The sequence below is a fragment of the Nannospalax galili genome, unplaced genomic scaffold (assembly GCF_000622305.1).
Source record: "Nannospalax galili isolate Female #2095 unplaced genomic scaffold, S.galili_v1.0 scaffold473, whole genome shotgun sequence".
Taxonomy (NCBI): Eukaryota; Metazoa; Chordata; class Mammalia; order Rodentia; family Spalacidae; genus Nannospalax; species Nannospalax galili.
The window spans coordinates 1,634,379-1,654,768 of NW_008334092.1; the positions used below are offsets into that span (position 1 = coordinate 1,634,379).

General features: G+C 44.8%; 1 protein-coding gene across 1 annotated transcript in view; it reads right to left on the reverse strand.

Annotated features, from left to right (window-relative positions):
- Csmd2 (CUB and Sushi multiple domains 2) overlaps positions 1 to 20,390 on the reverse strand; it is a 633,859-nt gene that overhangs the window by 541,835 nt on the left and 71,634 nt on the right. The window contains exon 2 of the mRNA XM_029561678.1: positions 12,194 to 12,410. Coding sequence (XP_029417538.1) covers positions 12,194 to 12,410 — 217 coding nt within the window. The remainder of the gene's footprint in view (positions 1 to 12,193; positions 12,411 to 20,390) is intronic.

Below are 20,390 nucleotides of genomic sequence, written 5' to 3' on the forward strand. Positions count from 1 at the left end.
CCGTAGCTCCAGTTCCAGGGGACCCAACACCCTCTTCTAACCTCCAGAGGCATTGCACAACACAGATGCACTTACATACATGCAGGCAATACTCTCATACACATAAAATAACAGTAATAAGTAAAATATTTTTAAAAGCAAGAAGACAAGTGAGCATGTGGGAGTGGCCAACTGCACTCTGGAGCTATGCCAAATGTGTGAGAGTTGAGGGCAGACCTTTTGGTCTGAACTTTTGGCTCCCCAGTGCCTTAAATTTTGGCTGCCACTAAACAGCTGATGAGCAAGGTGAGACTGTCACAAAAATTGACTTTGATTTTGAACCTCAGGCCATGCTGTGACTAGGGATTGCTCAGGACCCCGACCCTGCTTCCCACCTGGCTCTGTATGTCACCTGCTGCCAGCCCCACCCCCATCACATCCACCCAGCCCCACCCCCATCACATCCACCCAGACCCACCCTTTGGCAGTAGGTGAAGGAGCACAGGGCACCCCGGGGTCACTGCCACTGTCTGCCAGAACCTCAGTCCTGGCAGACCCCACTTCCTCCTCTTTCAAATGCCTGTGTGAAAGAAGTGTCGCGCAATTCTGAGATCTGAAAGAAGGGTGCCTCGGTGACAAAAACAGAGGTAAGAATTACCATTTCTGGAAAGATTAACTAAACTGGAGTTCATAAGGCCCCTAGTGTGCTACATAAATATCTCTTCTGACCCCCTTCTAAGTCCATCTAAATGGTCAGAGTCACAGGTCAAGGGACACATGAAGAGATTCTCCCTCCAAAACCTGCATTGTCTTCATGACCCAGTCTTGCCTCCCTAGATGCTCTGGGCCCACAGGGATTAGTTATTTCTCAAGGACCTCAGCAGACATCTGTTCCCTTCTAAACCTTACTTGGGAACTGACTTCAGTGACCCCCACCACCCCCTTACCCTGTCCCCTGAAGCTCTGGGCAGACAGACCCTAGAGGCCCTGTCTTCTCAGTTCCCACAAGGCCTCTCCCTTATTCACAGATAACCCTCCTGGTGAAAGGTACAGCTCCCACAAACAGGTTTGCCTTGCGTACGAATTTTTTAGCATTTAGGGTGAATCAAACATATTTACTTTTCTGATGCTGGGGGTTTGAGAAAATCCATGATATCTTTGGCCTCAAGCCCTCTTCCTATTAATTATTAAACCCTTGTGTGTTTCGAGGGTAATTGAATCCATGTTTCTAATTAGTTTACACTTAATTCATCAGAACAATTTTTAAAGGGTTGATGGATGTCCCAATAAGCCTCATGGGCAGTTTAATGAATCTTTATTTAAGAAGAAATTGGACACCCACCAAACTGTTAGCAGCAGCTGCCTCCAAGGAGCGGGCTGGGACAAGGGCTGGGGACTCGGGCACCAAGGCTCTGTGTTCTCTAAACACTGCTTGACTTTTCTGAAGCAAAGAGTATTTATTTTTACCCTTTGAAGGAAACTGCTTAAAAATAAGAGCAAGGATTTTTTTTTTGGGGGGGGTTCTTTTTGAAGCAGCATCTCCTTGTAGCCCCAGCTGTCCTGGGACTCACTATGTAGACCAGGCTGGCCTTGAACTCACGGAGTTCCGCCTGCCTCTGCCTCCCAAGTGCTGGGACTACAGGCATGTGCCACCAAGCCCAGCTCAAGAGTGAGGATTTTTAAAGTGCGAATGTAACACACACGTGTCATAGATCCAACAGAACATGTCCCTGCGGGGAGAGGCTGGTTTGGGGCTCTAGAGACGCACAGTTTGCTTCTCTTTTGGCTTCTTGGCAGTGTAGGGGTCTGGAATTCTTATTTAACCTTCACAACAAAGAGTGAACACAACTCTTCACTCTGTGTTGCTGAACAGCAGATGACAAGGGCAATGTCAGTTTAAAACCCTTCCATGTGTCCCACTTCACTGAGAACATGTGTGACGCTCCCCATAAAGCACACAAAGCCCTGAAGATCTGGTCCCTCTCCAGTTCGCCATACATGGCACTCCAGCAACAATGAGTCAACCCACTATCCGTCAGTCAGTCGTTCTGCACCTCAGACCTCTGGCTTTGGTCTGAACCCATTATCACGGTTTGAAATACCTCCCACTCCCCACTCCATGCCCTATTGTAATCCCTTCCTTCAGACAGTGTTCATTCATTCACTCTGTAGACATCTGTTAAGCACCTACCATGGGTCAAGCACTGTGGTAGGCCCTGGAGCTACAAACTGGGGACAGAGAAAGAGTTCCCAGACTCAGCTTACAGTCCTGTGGGATGTACAAATACCAGGTACATATAAGACCTTGAGAGTTGGATATATGATCACCTGAGTTAGTAGCTCAGGTGAGACCAGGCTGAGAAGAGGTATCCTGGAAGGAATCCGTTATGATTTAAATATGAATTGTTCCCATAATCTCATGTATTAGGGGTGTGCCCATAAGCTAAAGACCTTCAGGGAAGTGACTGGATCTTGAGGGCTCTCACCTAATGAATGGAAGAATCACTTGATAGTCATAGAATGGTGGTATTAGCAGGAGGTAGGGAAAGCAGAAGTGGGGCCTGGCTGAAGGTGGTAGGTCACTGGGGGTGTGTCCTCTAGAGTTTTACCTTGCCCGGTCCCCTTCCCTGTTCCCCTTCCTTGGCTTCCGCCATGGTGGGACCAGCTCTGCTCTGTCAGATTCTCCCTTCCAGGGTGGACTGACACCTTTGAAACTCTGAGCCAAAATAAATAATTCCCCGTTTTAGGTTGCTTAGGTGAGGCATTCTGCCCTAGCAACAAGAAAACTACCATAGATTCCCTTGCTGAGCATGTGACAAATGAGTGGAGTTGTGAAGGGAGTGAAAGGGTTAGCCAAGCACAGGGGACGTTGGAGGGAAGGCATCCCAGGCCCCCAGACGAGCATCTACACAGTGCTCCAACAAAATCAGGGCAGCTTCGTAGCACAGTTCTTGGCATCTCAACAGTCTGCCCGATTAGTCACCTGGCTCCCTCAAGATCCTGGAAGTTCCTTGAAGGCAGAAGCTGTCTTGTTAACTGTTGTATCTTCAACACCTGGCACTCCTAGTAGGCATCCAATAAATGTCAAGTCATGACAATGAACGAATCAACAAATGTGTCTAGCACAGTGGCAGGCACACAACAGGTGCTCTGTGTCATCACAATGTTTTGCCCTTTTCCAGCATCCTCTGTCTCAGTCCTACCGCAAGATTTCTCCCTCACCTCCTGTCCACAGAAGCGCATTCCCAAAGGACTCTAGGGAGAGGACCTGCCAAGGACAGCCCTATTGATGTGTGAAGCACGCTCTTTACAGAATCCATCAGGCAGGTCCTATGTGGGCCTCAGCTGCAATCCATATTCATAAGGAGACAGTAAATCTGGCAAATTTGTGGATCATTTCAACTTCCAAACAGGTGTCTAACGCCAGTTGAGTGAAATCTGCAACCGGCTCCAAATGACTGCAACTCTGTTCCACCTTAGGCCAATGACAGAATGTCTACTGCCAGTAACTGAGAGAAGAGACGTAGCACTTCCCATAACGGGTGCCCAAATGTCTAAATTAAGGGATGTTTAGCTGTGCTTAACTGGGGCAGTCGATCACTAGCGCCCTATAAACCCTCCAACTTACAGAAACGCAGTTTATTAGCAGCGCCTCCATAGATTATGTTGGCTCGTGCTCCATTAGCAAACTTCATTCCACATTAAACTGCAGTGCAATAGGATGTTTGCCAGCTCTGAAAGGCCATCTAATTGTGCAAAAGCAGAGATGTGGGGACTGTGTCAGTAATTCATCCAGGCAGGGCTGACACTGCATTATGTGAAAGGCACTTTGTTCTTTTCGTGCTAATTCCCAAACTCCTACAGGCTCCCCAGCCTTCAGGATGATTCCCTACCCCCCTTTCCCACCCTGATCCATTATGAGAAGAATCTGATCAGCTTCTATTGTAAATTTAATTCCAAGCAGCCAGACGCTGCCTTCTGGCACCCCAGGATGTGGCTGCTTGTGAATAGCACTAGATGAAATGTGAGATGCTTTCAAGGAGATGCTATGAACTCCTGGTGGAGAGAGGGAGGCGTGGGGAGATGAATGGTGTCTGCATAGAGCACAAGCTGCGTGCCGGTGCCTATTGGCACCTATCCGTCAGCGATGGCAGGCGCGGCTGCCAGAGCACAGCATCTCTGAAAAAGCTCCCTTTTGCAGAAGAGGAAACTGAGGTGGGTTGACGTATTTGCCCAAGGTCATAGACATAGAAAAAGGACTGAACTCAGGTAAGTCTGAAGCCAATGGCCTTGAATCTTCTGATCAGCTGGCCCCACCCAGAGTTTCTCAGCCCCAGCCCTACAGTTTTTGGAGTCAGAAAGCTGTGTTACGGACAGCCGTCCTGCACGTTGTGAGGAGTTTAGTAAGATCTTCTGCCTCCTCAGCCTACCAGATGCCATTAGTACCCTGCAGACATGCAGTCACAAATGTCTCCAAGGGCCAGGGCTGGAGCATAGTGATAGAGCCTAGCATATCCGAGGCCCTAAATTCAGCCCCTAGTACTGCTCCCCACAAAAGTGTTTCTGAGCATTGCCAAATGTCTTATGGGCAGCCACGAGTCAAGGCCACTACTGTATCTCATGACTTAACAAATTCAGGCTTGTGATTTCTATTTTTTTCTGAAAATACGTAAATATTCTTTTGATTTATATCTAGCACAATTAAGAGTGCTTAAGTATATGGTTTAATTTAATCCTCACCAGTCAACCATGATAGAATGATCATGGTAGGTTGCCCATTTTACAGATGAAGATACTTCTACAGTGTGGAAGCAGCCTGCCAATGCTTCAGAGCTAGGGAGAAGATGGAGCTCACATATGGCATGTCATCCACCCGCATGTTATCCACTTGCAGGGCCAGTGTACATTCACTGCATGGCTCTGCCAGAGCAGAAACCTGGTAAGAGGCTCAGCTTGGCCTCAAGGTGCTTAGAATCTAGTGGGAGGAAGCTCACAGCTCACAACCCAGCCCAGGAGTGAGTCTGCAGAAAGGTGGGTTTCTGAAGGGATGGGAGATAATACTTAGGCACCAATAAACAAGGCAAAGAAAATCAGGGTGTTGGAGGGAGGAGAAGACAGGTGCATCGCAAATGCAGCGACAGCAGTCACTGCAAAGCACGGGCCTGTTAACATGTAGACAATTAACGGACCGAGCCCCAGGGGATACAAGGAGAGAGCAACCTGCTGTAGGCCTCTTGGTAGTCCCACCCCACTGTCTGTGTGGGAGAGGAAGGGAGAGAGAGGCATCATGGGAATGTATTGACATGTTACATACATACATATCACTCACATACACATGACACATCGAACATTACATCCATATCACACACATACACACGACACATTGATACACATACACCAGACATATACATGACACACTGAATGCACACTGTACACATATCACATATACATGACACACTACATATACACATCACAGGCATACATGACACATTGCATACACACTGCATAAACATATCATGCATACACACTGCACACACTGTGTACACACATCATACATATACACATGATACCACATACACATACATATGACAAGCTGCACACACACTGCACGCACACATCACACTCATGCACATGACACACCACACATGCATAAACATGACACACTGTGCACGCACTGTGCACACACTCTATACCCGCACCACACACATATACATGACACACTGTGCACACATTGCATGCACACACCACACATGACACACTGCACACATCATATACATATCACACACGTACACACTAGATTTTTGTGTGATACACTGCACACATCTAACACACAGGCATGATTCATTGCATATGTACATGTTACATACACGTTACATGCATAAACTCACTTCATTGCATTATATACATCATATGCCTAAATTACATACACAATGTACAAGTCCCCGACCGAGCACAATGCCTGCCTTGGTGTCCTTCTCTTGTGCCTGCAATTCTCTGGTGGAAAAGCCTGATGGGAGAGTACAGACCCAAAGGCCTCCAGAAAGGGCTGTGTTCTTAGGTCCTATGCAGAGACAGGCAGGAGAGGATGCAAACGAGGCTTATAGATCACATGGGGATCTGCAACAGAAGGCTCACTTATAACAAGCCTAAAAGGTGAGACGGTGTGACCTTCACTTCACAGATAAGACCCAGGGGAGTCAAATCTTGCGTGAAGACATAACATTAATAAACAGAGATTAGGGCTGAACCACAGAGGCTGAGGTAGAGTGCTTACTTAGTATGTGTGAAGCCCTGGGTTCAATCCCCAGCACTACAATACACTACAATATATGTGCTGTATATGCGTGTATATAGGTATGTGTGCACACAATAAAGTCTCACTAGATGTAAAGTGAGGGCTGTCCCCACTGTACCCTACTGTCTCCCAGGCTAACACTACAAGAGGTGACCCACCTGTGCTGCTAGATGAATGAAGACAAAGATCAACACAACAAGCATCCTGCCCAGCCAGCACAACACATTTTCCTGCAGCCTAGATAGAGTTCACTACAGGTTCACGTTATCTGCTTCCAGTCTCTGAGCTAGACACTGCAGAGTCATCCTCTTCTCCTTCCTCTCTCTTAGTTGTTCCCAGAAAGCCACTGGTGACCCTTGGGACAACTATTTCCCACAACATACAAATCCACCCCACCTCCTCTCTTCATGGTTCAGGTCCAGGCTACCACAGCTCTGGGCCTGGCCTTGCGCTCACCTGTCTCACCCCTCTCTCCCCGTGTATTTTTATCCTGCACTCAGATCATGCCAGTCTTCTGCTGAAAAATCCTTATTAGAAGGGTATCCTACAATACACTACAGCTAACCTGCTTCATGATGAAAAACTAAATGTATTCCCCTACCATCAGGACCAAGACAAGTATACCATTCTCACCACCTCAACTGAGTATTATACTAAAGTTCCTGGCCAGTACTCCCATACAGAAAAGAAGGAAAGGGTATCCAGACTAGAAAGGTAGAGCTCAGACTGCCCTTATTCACCAGTGTAAACAAAACTGTCTGCATTAATAATGAATTCAGCAAGGTTACAGGACACAAGATCAATAGGCTAAAGTCAACTACGTTTCTATATGTTAGCAAAATAAAATGCTGTTCACAATGACATCAAAAGAAGAAAGGAAGGGAGGGAGGGAGGGAGGGAGGAAGGAAGGAAGGAAGGAAGGAAGGAAGGAAGGAAGGAAGGAAGGAAGGAAGGAAGGAAGGAAGGAAGCAAGGAAGGAAGGAAGGAAGGAAAGAAGGAAGGAAGGAAGGGAAGGAAATCTGTAACGACACTGCCCAGTTCAAGAAGGAGAGCAAAGACAAGAGTTCCACTCTCCGTCCACTTGATCTTAACACTCACAGACGTGATCTAAGGTTGTACAGAGAGGTGGGTTATTTACATCAACTTCAGAAACAAAGAAAAAGGGACTGTGATCTCCATGCTATACAGCTCTGAGGAATTCTTACATGATGCCCGCCGAGCCAGTCAGACTCCATTAAGAGAGAAAGGTTAGCAGGATGTTGACAGAGATGCAGTTTCAAATATGCTTAAAGGAGTTACTTTGACCATGAGCAGAGTAAAAGCCATGGAAAAAGCAAAGCAAACTTGCACTTGAAGATGGGGAACAGGAAGTAAGAATGACAAAGCTTAAAGATAGAAAGCATTAAATATCACTGAAGAGCAAACTTATCAGCCGTCTCCCCCCAGAAGGTGAGCGGACAAAAACTGGCTGAAGAGAAAAGATTCTGGGGCTGGAGAGATGGCGCAGCAGTTAAGAGCTGACTGCTCTCGCAAAGGACCTGGGTTCGATTCCCAGCACCCACATGGCGGCTATGAACCATCCTTAACTCCAGTTCCAGGGGAATCCGAAGCCCTCTTCTGACCTCTGCGGCATTTCACGACACGGGTGCACTCACATACAGGCAGGCAACACACTCTTACACATAAAATAAAAAATAATAAATATTTTTTTTAAAAAAATAAAGATTCTGTTAGGAACTGTTTCAAAAATTCAGCAGTATGTTGGATGAAGAGCTATTCTTAAAACAATGACAGAGAATTGGCCAAGAGAGACCCAATAAACAGAAATCCAGAGGGGGCTGTGGGCAATAAGAGTATCTAATTAGGATTTAAGGCAAAATAAATCATTGAGGAAGAAAGAAAATTTTTTTGTTTGTTTGTTTTTTGAGACAAAAAACTTGTAGGTCCAGTTGCTCTAGAACTCACTATGTAGACCAGGCTGGCCTCAAATTCACAGAGGTCTGCCTGCCTTTGCCTCCAGTGCTGGGATTAAAGACATGTACCACCATGCCCAGCTAGAAAGATTTTTTTTTTTTTGGTCTTTTTGAGACAGGGTCTCCCTGTAGCCCCAGCTATCCTGGAACTCACTATGTAGACCAGGCTGGCCTTGAACTCACAAAGATCCACCTGCCTCTGCTTCTGGAGTGCTGGGATTATAGGTGTGTGCCACCACGCCTGGCTCTAGGAAGATAATTTTTATATTGGAAAAATATAAAATTCACTGTGAAGACCTAATGTATAAAATTACTTATTGGAGGCTGGAGAGATGACTCGGTAGTTAAGAACACATACTACTCTTGCAGAGGACCCAAGTTTGGTTCCCAGCATGTATATCAGGTGACTCACAACTGCCTGTAGCCCCAGCTCCAGTGAGATCTGATGCCTCTGGTTTCTGCAGGCACCTGAGCTCATGTGCATATACGTGCGGGCACAGACACACACACACACACACACACACACACACACACACACACACACACAATTTAAAATAATAAAAATAAATCTTAAAAATATTTATTGGGCTGGAGAGATGACTCAGTGGGTAAGAGTGCTTGCTGCCTGAACACGAGGCTCCGAGTTTGAATCCCCAGCACCCATGTAAAGAGATGGGTTGGCCACACACATGCTTGTAACCCCAATGCTCTCTGGAGTGGAAACAGGAGGATCGCTGGGCTTTTTGGATATCAGCCAACCTCCAAATTCAGTGAGAGACCCTGTCACAAAGGAGTAAGTCAGAGAATGATGGAATAGGACATCAACGTCCTCCTCTGGGCTTCCTGTGTGCAGAAGCACACACAGCCACTCATACACCATACACACATAAAAATATAACAAATAAACAGATAAAAACATACACATGCCAAAGATATAGCATCCAAATACATAGAGTTAAAAAATAAAATGGCAGGAGAGATTGACAAAAAACTAAATGCAAACCTGAGACCATTCCATTGCTTACCTTAACAAATATCAATTAAGCAATAAATAAGAAATTAGAAAAAACTCACAAGATTAATAACATGAATTTTCATCCTTCAACACAGAATATCTGATATTTTCCAATATTCATTGAACATTCATAAAAAATGGTCTTATACAAAAGAGAAAAAGTCAACATTCTCCACAGAAGGAAAACGTAATCCAATCATAACACAATAAAGCTAGCTTGTAATTTTTCTAAAGTATAAACAAATAATAGCTGAAATTTTGAGGAAAAGCCCCTAGAGTCAAAGAAAGAACAAAACTACAATTAGAAAGTCTTTCTGAAATAACAACTACCCATCAAAATTTACGGGATATGGTCAAAGTTGCACTTAGGGGAAAATGCCTTTTAATGCTTTTATTATCAAACAAGAAATAATGGGACTAATTCAATTCATGAAACCCGCAAAGGGCAACGTCAGCCTAAGGTAAGTGGGAGAAAAGAATGAATAAAGATAAAAGAAGAAATCAATACCTCAGATAATGGAGAAAGAATAAAATTGATAGCCCCGGCCCTAGAACTTTTAAAAGACCAATAAAACAGGCAAAGTTCTGACAAGACCAAGGGAATGGAAAGGAAGGTAAAATATAGGAGCCCATGGAGAAGGGGAAAGGGCAGGCATGAACCACTGTGCTAGGTCCCTACACTTGACAAGTGATTTCCTCAAGACAGACAAAAAGTGATTAATGAATAAAAATAAAACCAAGGGGATGAATAAGATGCAACAGAAAGAAAGTTCACAGACACGGAGAGTCACCAGCACAGGAAGCACCATTCTAGTCCGAGGATGGCACACCCCCATGTCATCTGGGCTCATTTCTCCTCTTGTCCTCCCCCAACATGTGAGTGCTATGTAGCTAAGGGAGCTCAGAGGTAGTGGATCCTTCCAGCCCTCCCTCCTGGCTTACACTGCTGACCTTGTTTTCTTCTAAAATAATGAGCATCATGAGGATTTCAAAGTGAGGAGGAGCCACACAGGTCCTACTGACAGCCCACTATGACCAGTATGGGCATATGACCAGTATGACCAGTAGGGCTGACTGGCCAAGGTGGGCTGTGCATGACAAAACCATCTTCTCAAAGGCCTTTATGTCTCCTGTGGCCATGGCCTGGAAGCTTCCCTCAGATGTCCACACGGGATAGCTGTTGCTGAAGGATCTTCCCTTTGAGAGGTTCTCCCTGGGCATCCTACAAAACCTGTCCACCAGTTAGAGTTGTACTGCTTTGCATGTGCACGCCTTGAAGAACAGTGGCTTTTTGGCTTGGCTCACTGTTACACTCCCCTCACTCAAGTCAGCAACAATAAATAACAGGTAGTCAAGGAACATTTATGGAATGAATGAAAGAAGAAAACTGTAGTCCTTTAACAAGTCTGTATTAGAAACTTTCGGTGTGCCCCACCCTACAGAATGTCCCAGGAAGATGGCTGAGTCCTGGTTTTCTCAGGAGAAACTGTCTCACCACTGCTGCAGTCCTCCGAGACTTACCCCATGAGACAGCAAGAGGGAAGAAGAGGGCTGGGGGGGAGGGGGCTGTACTGCTCCATGGGGTATGACCTATTCCAGAAATATCTTCAAACTTGCTTGGAAGGTAAACCCAGGCAGGAGTGCCCATTAAGGCACCATATCCTTAGATGCAGTTAGCACCTCAGACTCCAGAGCTTGAAAGGTAAGCCGTTAGCCCTTTGGCTCTCTGAGAAGACAGGAAGCCTAGGTGACTGAGCCTGGCGAGCCTCCAGGTCAATGAAACCTAGTGAGCTATCTTGCTGGGGAATTCTCCCAGAAATCTGACCTTTTAGCAGAGGATGATGTCCTCCCACTCCATCTTCTCATTTGTGAACTCTCTGCCTTAAGCACAAGACAGCCATCTCAGCCTCTCTGTGGTTTTCCCTTCCATCAACTGTGGAGATTGACAGGATGATAGCTGCCCCAAAGTCTCAACTCTATACCCACAATCACGGTATTCAAGTACAAGGCCAATTCCAAAAAGGTAACCACAGTTCCAGACCCCTGATGCAAGACATAGCAACACCCATTATTTATACAGCCTTCAGTCCCAACATGTTGGAGCCAGGACACAAGGATTTCTGTGTGTGTGAAAAACATACCCAACAGACAAATGGACATATGCATTTGTTTGCGAAATCAGTTTCAATTGAAAGACTGGAAATTCTCTATAACCGTTTTCTGTTTTCTATCCAGTTTTCCCAAATGTCTGATTCAGTCCTGTCTCATGGTTTCTTCAAAGTAGGAGTAAGGAATTGGGACTCCTAAAGAAAGCAGAGAAGTTGGGCAGGATGGCGCCCATCTGTAATGCCAGCAGTCTGCAGACTGAGACAGGTGGATTACAAGTTTGAGGTGCTGGGCTACAATAGCAAGACCCTGTATCAAAACAAAATGGCAGAGGAGTTAAGGGAAGGCCCTATAAAACAGAAACCAATGCCCTGCCTGAGAATGGGCAGACCAGCATTTTGCCATGGAGAGAAAGGAGAGGCTCACAGGGCCCTGCACCTTCTTGGGGAACCATATGCAGTTAATTATTGCTGGAGAAGACAAAGAGACATTTTCTTCAGTGGTGTAGGTATTGCTAAGTAGCCCCTGCTTCTGTAAACAATCCCTCATCCAAGTTCTAGTAAGTAACCTTAATTTAACTCTTTGGTACACACACACACACACACACACACACCATGAAAGTAGGCCACCAGTGGGAGAGGGAGAAGAACATGAGAGGGAAATTGGGGTGATCATGATCAAAATACATTACATACATGAATGAAAATATAACAAAAGCCATTATTATACAATAGTATATGCTAATAAAAACTTAATAAACAGAAGTTGATGCACAGGTTAACATCAAGGTCGTCCTCTTTGTAAGGGAAGTGGAGAGAATGATACCTTGTTCGAAGGTTCTCTGGTTGAGGCGGGCCATCAAACACCGACAGGACATCAAAGTCCTCCTCCAGGGCAAAGGACTGGAACACGAGCTGGATCCTGTGCTGGTCCTCCGCGGTGATGGTCCACGTGCAGTTGGCATAATTGGGATAACCATAAGGGAACCCTGGGCTCTCCACTGTCCCATTGGGACCTTGCAGTTGGAACGTACAGTTCTGGCCTAGAAGAGAGAAAGGAAGTCATTTAGTGTCACCAGAAGAACTCCCAGAAGCCTCCAAGAGACAGGAGCACTGTGTCCAAGAATCACAAGCTTATTTTCCCAAATGCTTCCTGTGGGCTTGGTACCTAGGGAGGGAAGATAGGTAACTCACCTGGCCTGTGGTAAACAGTGTACAGTTTTATCCAAGCCTCAGGACAACTTTGTAAGATGGAAAACTGATGTTCAGCATTTACAGTAAGGACACAACACAAGCAGGTGGCATCCAAGACCTTACAAACAAGCCAGGGACCACCTCAAGCTTCTTCCATTGCCCCACAGTTTCCTGGCTCCCAGGTAATGTCCTCACCTCCCATCCTCCCTAGGAAACACAAGGCATCAGTGAGTGCCCCATGCTGTCATTCTTCCTCCTCCATCTAAATGGGACCATGAGGGCCACATACTTCCTAGCTCTACAAGGTCAAATTCTGGCATGTGTTCTGTCATCTCTCCATTGGAAACTTCCCATTTCAAATGTGCTCTAGTCTCTGCCATTCAGAAAACAACCTCACACCACTCCTCTGTCCCCTCCAGCCCGCCATGTCTCTCCTCCTCTCCACAGCCAGACTGATGAAAATCACAATCTGTCTCATCCTTCTTCCCACGAACTCTCCAGTCCAGGTCTCCCTTATCTCTGCTGTTCCTCATGCCACCTGGCTGGAACAGCTCAGACTTCACTCTGTGCTTGTCAACTGTATATCTGGCTCAAATGGAGCTTAGGGTGGAACAGCCAGTAGGAGGGGTGGGAGCGATGGGAGGAGTGGGACAGGAAGTATTTCTCCCTGGCTTCCCAGTGCTGCTGCCACTAGGGGAGGACCTCACCCGCCACAGCCACTCTACAGGGCCCCCTTCACACCACTGCAACCTCCTTCTCTTCCCTGACTGCTCCCCCACCTCCAGTCCATTTCTCTTCTTGTTCACAGCCCCTTCTGCTGGCTCTGTGGTGGAGCCCCTCCTCCTTCTGTAGCACACCTTACTTGTGAACTAATGGCAAACCATCACACAGTTCAGGCCAGATGCCAACTGGGCTCCAGGACCAACAACTGCTTTGGGATGCACACCCACTCTGTCCTCTCCTGCTGCTCCTTCACTTTGGGAATAGAGTGGCTTTCCCATCACTTGGTCTAAATAAAATCCACTGGAAGTGACATTTTCCTCTCCTTCACCACCCCATGGCCGGTGTCTCTGTTTCTGTGCCATTCCCGTCTCCCCACACCAAGCTTTTCCCTGGACTCCAAAAGTATCCATCCACATTTACTCTGGTCCTTATTGAGCTCTCCATATTGTATATGGAGGCATGTTTTCAAGACAGAGATCAGATTAGGTCATCTCCATCACCACTGCAGCAAACACTTGGCGGTTCCTCATTCCTCTTCAACAAGAAAAGTAAGGTCCGCAAGGGTCTTTGCACGGTTTGACCCTTAGAGATTTAATCTGCCTTCACATCTAGCTTTCCGGCAAAAGCCCTGCCTTCGTCAGCTCTGCATACCTGCCACACTCTCTCACTACATAGCCACAGGACCTTTGCATGCCTAAGCTCATGCCATCACAGCTCTTTGTCAGCACTTAACATAAAAGCCAACTTCCGGCTTTCAGGTGAGTGTTTGAGGGAAGTATACACATGAGATCAGGGGGCATGTGTGTTTAAATCTTTAATTCTGGTGACCCTGCAAGCTGAGTCATAGGCAGGCACACAGTTCTCAATCTAGTAGGCCGTTTGTATTCACTTAGTGCTAGAATTTTGTCTATATTGACTTAATATGCACAATAGCCAGTCATGGTAGACACTATTAATGTCTCCATTTTACAGGGGCAGAAGTAGAGCAGAGATAAATTAAAGAACGGGACCCCAGCTACCACGACTCAGTGGTGGGATTTCACAAAGCAGGCTGCTTTTTTATGGCGGTGCTGATAAGTTGACTCAACACTAATTTTTTAAAGCCCCTTTAGGGATTAACTGACAAAGGACACTTAATCTCTAAAATGACTTAATATTAAGAAATCTCTTAATACAAAGTATCCCATTAAAGAGGGAAAAGTTAAGGGCTTCTGAGTAAATGCTAAAGAGGCATGTAATGAAATTAGACATGTAACTCAGGTTAAAATAAGTATTTTGAATGAGGAAAAGAATATTTCCTTTTGTTTTTAAACAGTCCCTGACATTTGATAAGGATCAGGAATGGGACGGTGATGTCACCATCCTCCCTCAAATTTCATGTCTTACTGGAAGAACACTAACCATGTGACACCAGAAAGAGAAATGAAACAGGAGGAAGCAGAGAGACACTGGCAGATGCTATGTTAATATACCTAGAAAGCCCAGGAGAGTCCATTATAAAGCTATTAGAGCTAATAAGAAACTACAGCAAAGTAACCGAATGCAAATAATATACACAAGTCAATAATGGGGCTGAAGAGAAGGCTCAGCAGTTAAGGGCACTGGCTGTTCTTGCAGAGGACCCAGGTTCAATTCCCAACATCCACATGGCAGCTAACAACTGCCTGTAACTCCAGTTCCAGGAGATCTGACACAGCTCTTCTGGTCTTCATAACATTGGATGACATAGGTACACTTACATGTAGGCAAAACACTCATGCACATAAAAAAATAAATATTTTAAAAATCAATAACGTTGGTATATGCTGGCCACAGGAAAAAAGCCAAAGGATAAAGTCCTTTCAATGGCAACTACAAATTGTATATTATATATAGAAATAAATTAGTTAGAAATATATAGGCAGGCTTCAGTGGTATATCTCAGTGGTCTAAGGCTTGCCTAGCAGGCATGAAGTCCTAGATTTCATCCTCAGTGTCCTGAAACAAAGAGAAGAAAGGAGAGAGAGAGAGAGAGAGAGAGAGAGAGAGAGAGAGAGAGAGAGGGAGGGAGATAAAAGAGAAGGAGGGAGGGAGGTAAAGAAAGAGAGGGAGAGAGAAAAGTGAGAAAAGGTGGGAGGAAAGAAGGAAGGAACAAGCAATCTACGAAAATAACTTTTGCAGAGGTATTTTTAAAAATCAAAATAATTGAGAGACATAATGTAGTCTCGAGTGGAAAGACCTAACTACTGAAAGGTTAATTTATAATATTAACCTCTTGAAAAGTTATTGAAAAGTTAATTTATCAGCCTAATGCAATGCTCATCAAAAGCCCAGGGACATTTTTTAAATTTGGTGAGATGATACCTCATTTTAACGGGAAAATAGATTATTATGGACAATGTATCTTTTTTTTTCGGTCTTTTTGAGACAGGGTCTCCCTGTAGCCCCAGCTGTCCTGGAACTCACTATGTAGACCAGATTGGCCTTGAACTCACAGAGATCTGCCTGCCTCTGCCTCCCGAGTGCTGGGATTAAAGGCATGCACCACCACTCCCAGCTTTTTTTTAAAGGTAGTGAATTTAGTATTCTCATCCTCAAAGATACTAAACTGTATCATAAATAGCATTTGTAACCGTGTGCAGGGTCTTAGAGTGGACAAACAAAACAATGACCAGCACTGCAAGAACAGCCTAACACACACAAACTGAGATAAGAAAATATTTTTTAGTCTGTGAAAACAAAAACCAAAATAACTCTTTAGGGAATGGATTAGCTTCAGAATTCATGCCATATAGCAAAATAAATTCCACAAGAAATAAAGAATTAAAGAACTCAAGTCTCAGGTCTGGAGAGATAGCTCAGCGGTTAAAAGTACTGGCTGTTCTTGCAGAGGACCTGGGTTGGATTCCCAGTGCCCACATGGTGGCTAACTACCATCTGTAACTTTGGGTCCAGGGGATCTGACGCCCTCTTCTGAACTCCACAGGCATTGCACAACATTGGTGCACTTACATACCTGCAGATGACACACTCATAAAATGCACATAAAATAAAAATGAGAAATAAAATACTTTTAAAAAGTACTCAAGTCATAAAATTATTAGATGAAAAGATTGATAAATCACTTTTGTGGTTTTCTAATTTTCCGGAATATGCTACAAGATTGACAGTTTACTATAAAAGTCTATGCAAGTAAAGGATAGACACAAAGTCAATAGGCATACAAAAATGCAGGGTAGAAAAGTAATACTCTCAACATGGGAAGAACTATTACTAAGAATAGCAAAAAGAACAAACACTATAATTGAGCAGTGGGCAGGGCATAAACAAGTTAGTTCACAAATGAAGACACAAGAAGTAATCCATGGAAATAAAGAAGAAAAGTGTCCATCTCTACAGCTTTCCAGAGAACCCAGGTGCCCTTCCCTGAACACCCCTTTTCTGTCATGGGCACCAATACTGAGTCTCCAGCTTGTCCTTACAAGACCAGTCATGTCATTGCATTAAGTCATTTACTGGTTCATTCCTCTGGGTCAGTCCTATGCTAAGTCATAGGGCCTGGATCACAGACTAGATAAAGCCCTGATCCACCCATAGGAAGCTGTGCCAAAGGAGTATCAAAGTGCTTCTGAAATACAGACTCCACAGAGACTGCAGCCTGAGAGCCATCCTTGCTCAGGTTACATGTAACCACTGATACCGTCATTTACCACCATCCCCAGGACCAGGGGCAGCTTCCCAACCCTGGGCATGCAGACCTGGAACAAATGATTTTTGTCATTATATAGAGAGAAGCAGAGGGTTTTAGAACATGGTCCTGGGGGCATTTTTCACATAACAGGACAGGAAGGGTGAAAGGGGAGGAGGCAGAAGACAGGGACAACAGAAGAAATGACCAGAGTACAGATCGCAGAGGAGAAGGGAGCTCAAGGTGGAGGATGCCATGAGAGACTATGATGAAGGTCTTAGATGAGGTCACTAAGTTTGATGTATAAATGGTCCCTTTGTAAGTAAGATTGTTTTGCGCAAGAACTCTGTCTGGCCCCTGTACATTCCCAGTGCTCAGAATCAATCAGTATTTGCTAAGGAGATACATCGGTTTTGGCAAAGGCAGACAGGAAGGATTGAGCAAGTTGGGCACAGGCCAGGCTGTAATAGGCAAGAGCCGGATGGGCTGGTGAGAGGGCTTTAAAGCCATTGTACATGGACACAATAACAAGAATTTGCTCGGTGTAGAACATCTGGAAAATACAGGTGAGATTTAAAAAGAGAAACCTGATAATAATCTCTCATTCCTATCAAAAGCTATTAATACATTTTCTAGATTTTTCCATGCTCAGTTCACATTGTTAAGAAAATATTATACATATCCTTTGGCGGGATCTTCTTGTAGTAAATTATTCTTCAGTCTTAGATTACAAAAGGCAGTGTGCACTTTCAATGCACGCAGATAGCCATACACGCAATGCAGAAATAAAGAAGCTTATCTCCAGTCTCCCTCTCTTAAGCACCATCCCGTTACCCAAGTCAACAGCCAGGCCCTCCTCTACCTTCCCTCTAGTGTAAGCATATGGCCACATTCTGGAGGAAAAAAAATTATGATTTTGTTTTAAAATGAGACTGCTGTTTAGTTCATTTCTCTGCAAGTTGCTTTCTGACTTAAAAATACGTTGGGGACACCTTCCAGGTCAGTAGATACAGATCTAACTTATTTTTCATAGAAATGTATGATATTCCCCTGCACGGTTGTATCTCAATTTATTCAACCACTCCACTGCGGATGGCCATTCGGGTCATTTCTTGGTTTTCTTCTGTAACAATTCCATACACATTATAACATGAGATTTTTCCCTCAAGATATTGAAACTGCTCATAAACTGCATTTTAAAAGGATGCCCAACATCCTAATGTGCAACTATACTAGAATTTACTCAACCACTCTATTGTCAACCATCTAAGTTGTTTCTGGAAATTTTTTTTATTCTGTTATAAATAAGACGTGGACCTTAGCAAGGTCTGGGGACAGGATGCTGGTCAGTGCAGCGGAAAATGGTTTCCATGGCCAGAGTCCCAGATAATGTCCATTTATGCAGTGACAACATCCAGCTTTGCTGTCTGCTGGGGTACTGGGCATATTAGGCTGGCTGACCTCTGTGGCAGGCACTGCCTGGGGAGATTAGGAGGGGCTAGAATCTGGGTTCATTTGGAAGTCTCCCTGAAATCAAATGGATATGAGCTCTGAGAGTTATAGCCCAGTAAGCTGGTAGAGTGAAAGCCTGGGCTAACATGGCCAGATGTCCTTTCATGTTTGCGAATGAGCCAGGAGGGAGAGAGGCTCCGTGTCCTTTATATCTAGTCACCAACCTTCTGCCCCAACCATGGAATTGCTGCTACTGACTAAATCATGAGGGCCCCTTGTATGTCACTCCCCGAACAACAATGTTCCGCCATACCCTGGGCCTCCGGTCAGTACAGTTACTCAGCAAGGCCAAGGCTCAAGAACAACCCCAGGGAATTGGACTCTGCGCTGTTTTCCATTTATTTATTTTAGGACAATTTCACTACTACAGACTCCCAAACATTCAGGCTGCTGAATCAAAGAGGATGACTATCCCTGAGGCAATGGCTCTAGATTTCCAAACTACCTTCTAGAATGCATGTTTCAACTACGTTCTCAAAGCCACATCTACTAATGCCTGTCTTAAGGTGTCTTCTCCAGCACTGTGGACTGTCTTACCGAGGTTTTCCCAGCTTGACTGACTCAGAATCTACATTTATTCTTTTCTTTGTGCATATGTGTGTGAATGTAGATGTATGTGTATGCATGTGGTGTGTGTGTGTATGCATGTGGTGTGTGTGTGTATGCATGTGGTGTGTGTGTGTGTGTGTGTGTGCAGCTGCATATGCCCACACACAACCCTCCGGAGGCCAAAGGAGGACACTGATGTCCTGCTTATCACTCTGTACCTCAAATTCCTTTGAGACAGTCTCTCACTGCTTGATTAGGCTGCCTGGTCATCATCAAGCCCCAGTGCGCCTCCTGTCTCCACCTCCCACAACAATGGGGATTAGAGAGCCATATATGCCCATGCCTTTCTACATGGATGTAGGGATTTGAACCCAGGTCTTCATGCTTGTGTAGCAAGCACTCTTAACACACCGAGTCATCTCTCCAGACCTCATTTCCTTTTTCCTTGCCTCCCTCACTTTCTTCCACCTCTCCCTCCTCCTTCTCTTCAATTCCTCTTCATTCTTTACTTTGTGTTTGTTTGTTTTTAGACAGGGTCTCCTGTAGCTCCAGCTGGCCTGGAACTAGATACATAGACCAGGCTAGCCTCTATCTCACAGAGATCTGCCTGTCTCTGCCTCCTGAGTGCTGGAATGAAAGGTCACTATGCCTGGTTCTTTTTGATTTTTGAGACAAAGTCTCCCTGTGTAGCTCAGGCTAACCTGGAACTCATGATCCTCCTGCCTCAGCTGGGGCTGCAGACATGTATCACCATATGCAACTTCTTCTTTTCTTAATCATTTTAATTCCTCCTCTTAGAAACTATCTACCTGATGAAATCTTCAGCTCATTTTTCATTATAGGTTTTTACTGATTTATATATGTATATATCATGTATAATATGCACAAAACCCCTTGCATCCTATGTGTCTTTTATTTTTTAAATTTATTTTCATGTGTATGAGTGTTATTCCTGCATGTACGTAAGTGTACTCATGTTGTGCAATGCCTGCAGAGGTCAGAAGAGGGCTGAAAGATCCCCTGGAACTAGAGTTATGGATAGTTGTTAGCCACCATGTGGGTGCTGGGATTTGAACCCCAGTCCTCTGCAAGGGCAGTCAGTGATCTTAACCACCGAGCCATCTCTCCAGTCCCCTGTGTGCCTTTTAATCTTATGTTTGTCATACTGAACTCTACATTTTCCATACTCAATTCTTCTCATCAGACCTCACCGTTTCCGCACTGGTTTGTATTTACCCTTTAGAATCAGGTTTTAATTTTTGTTGTGTTTGTTGCCAATATTGTTTTCTACCTGGTGTTGTACTTTTCGTTTTGCTTAGATTCCTCAGGCAGATTAAAACGTTCAGCTTTTATGAGCAGTCACACTTACGCTCTCATT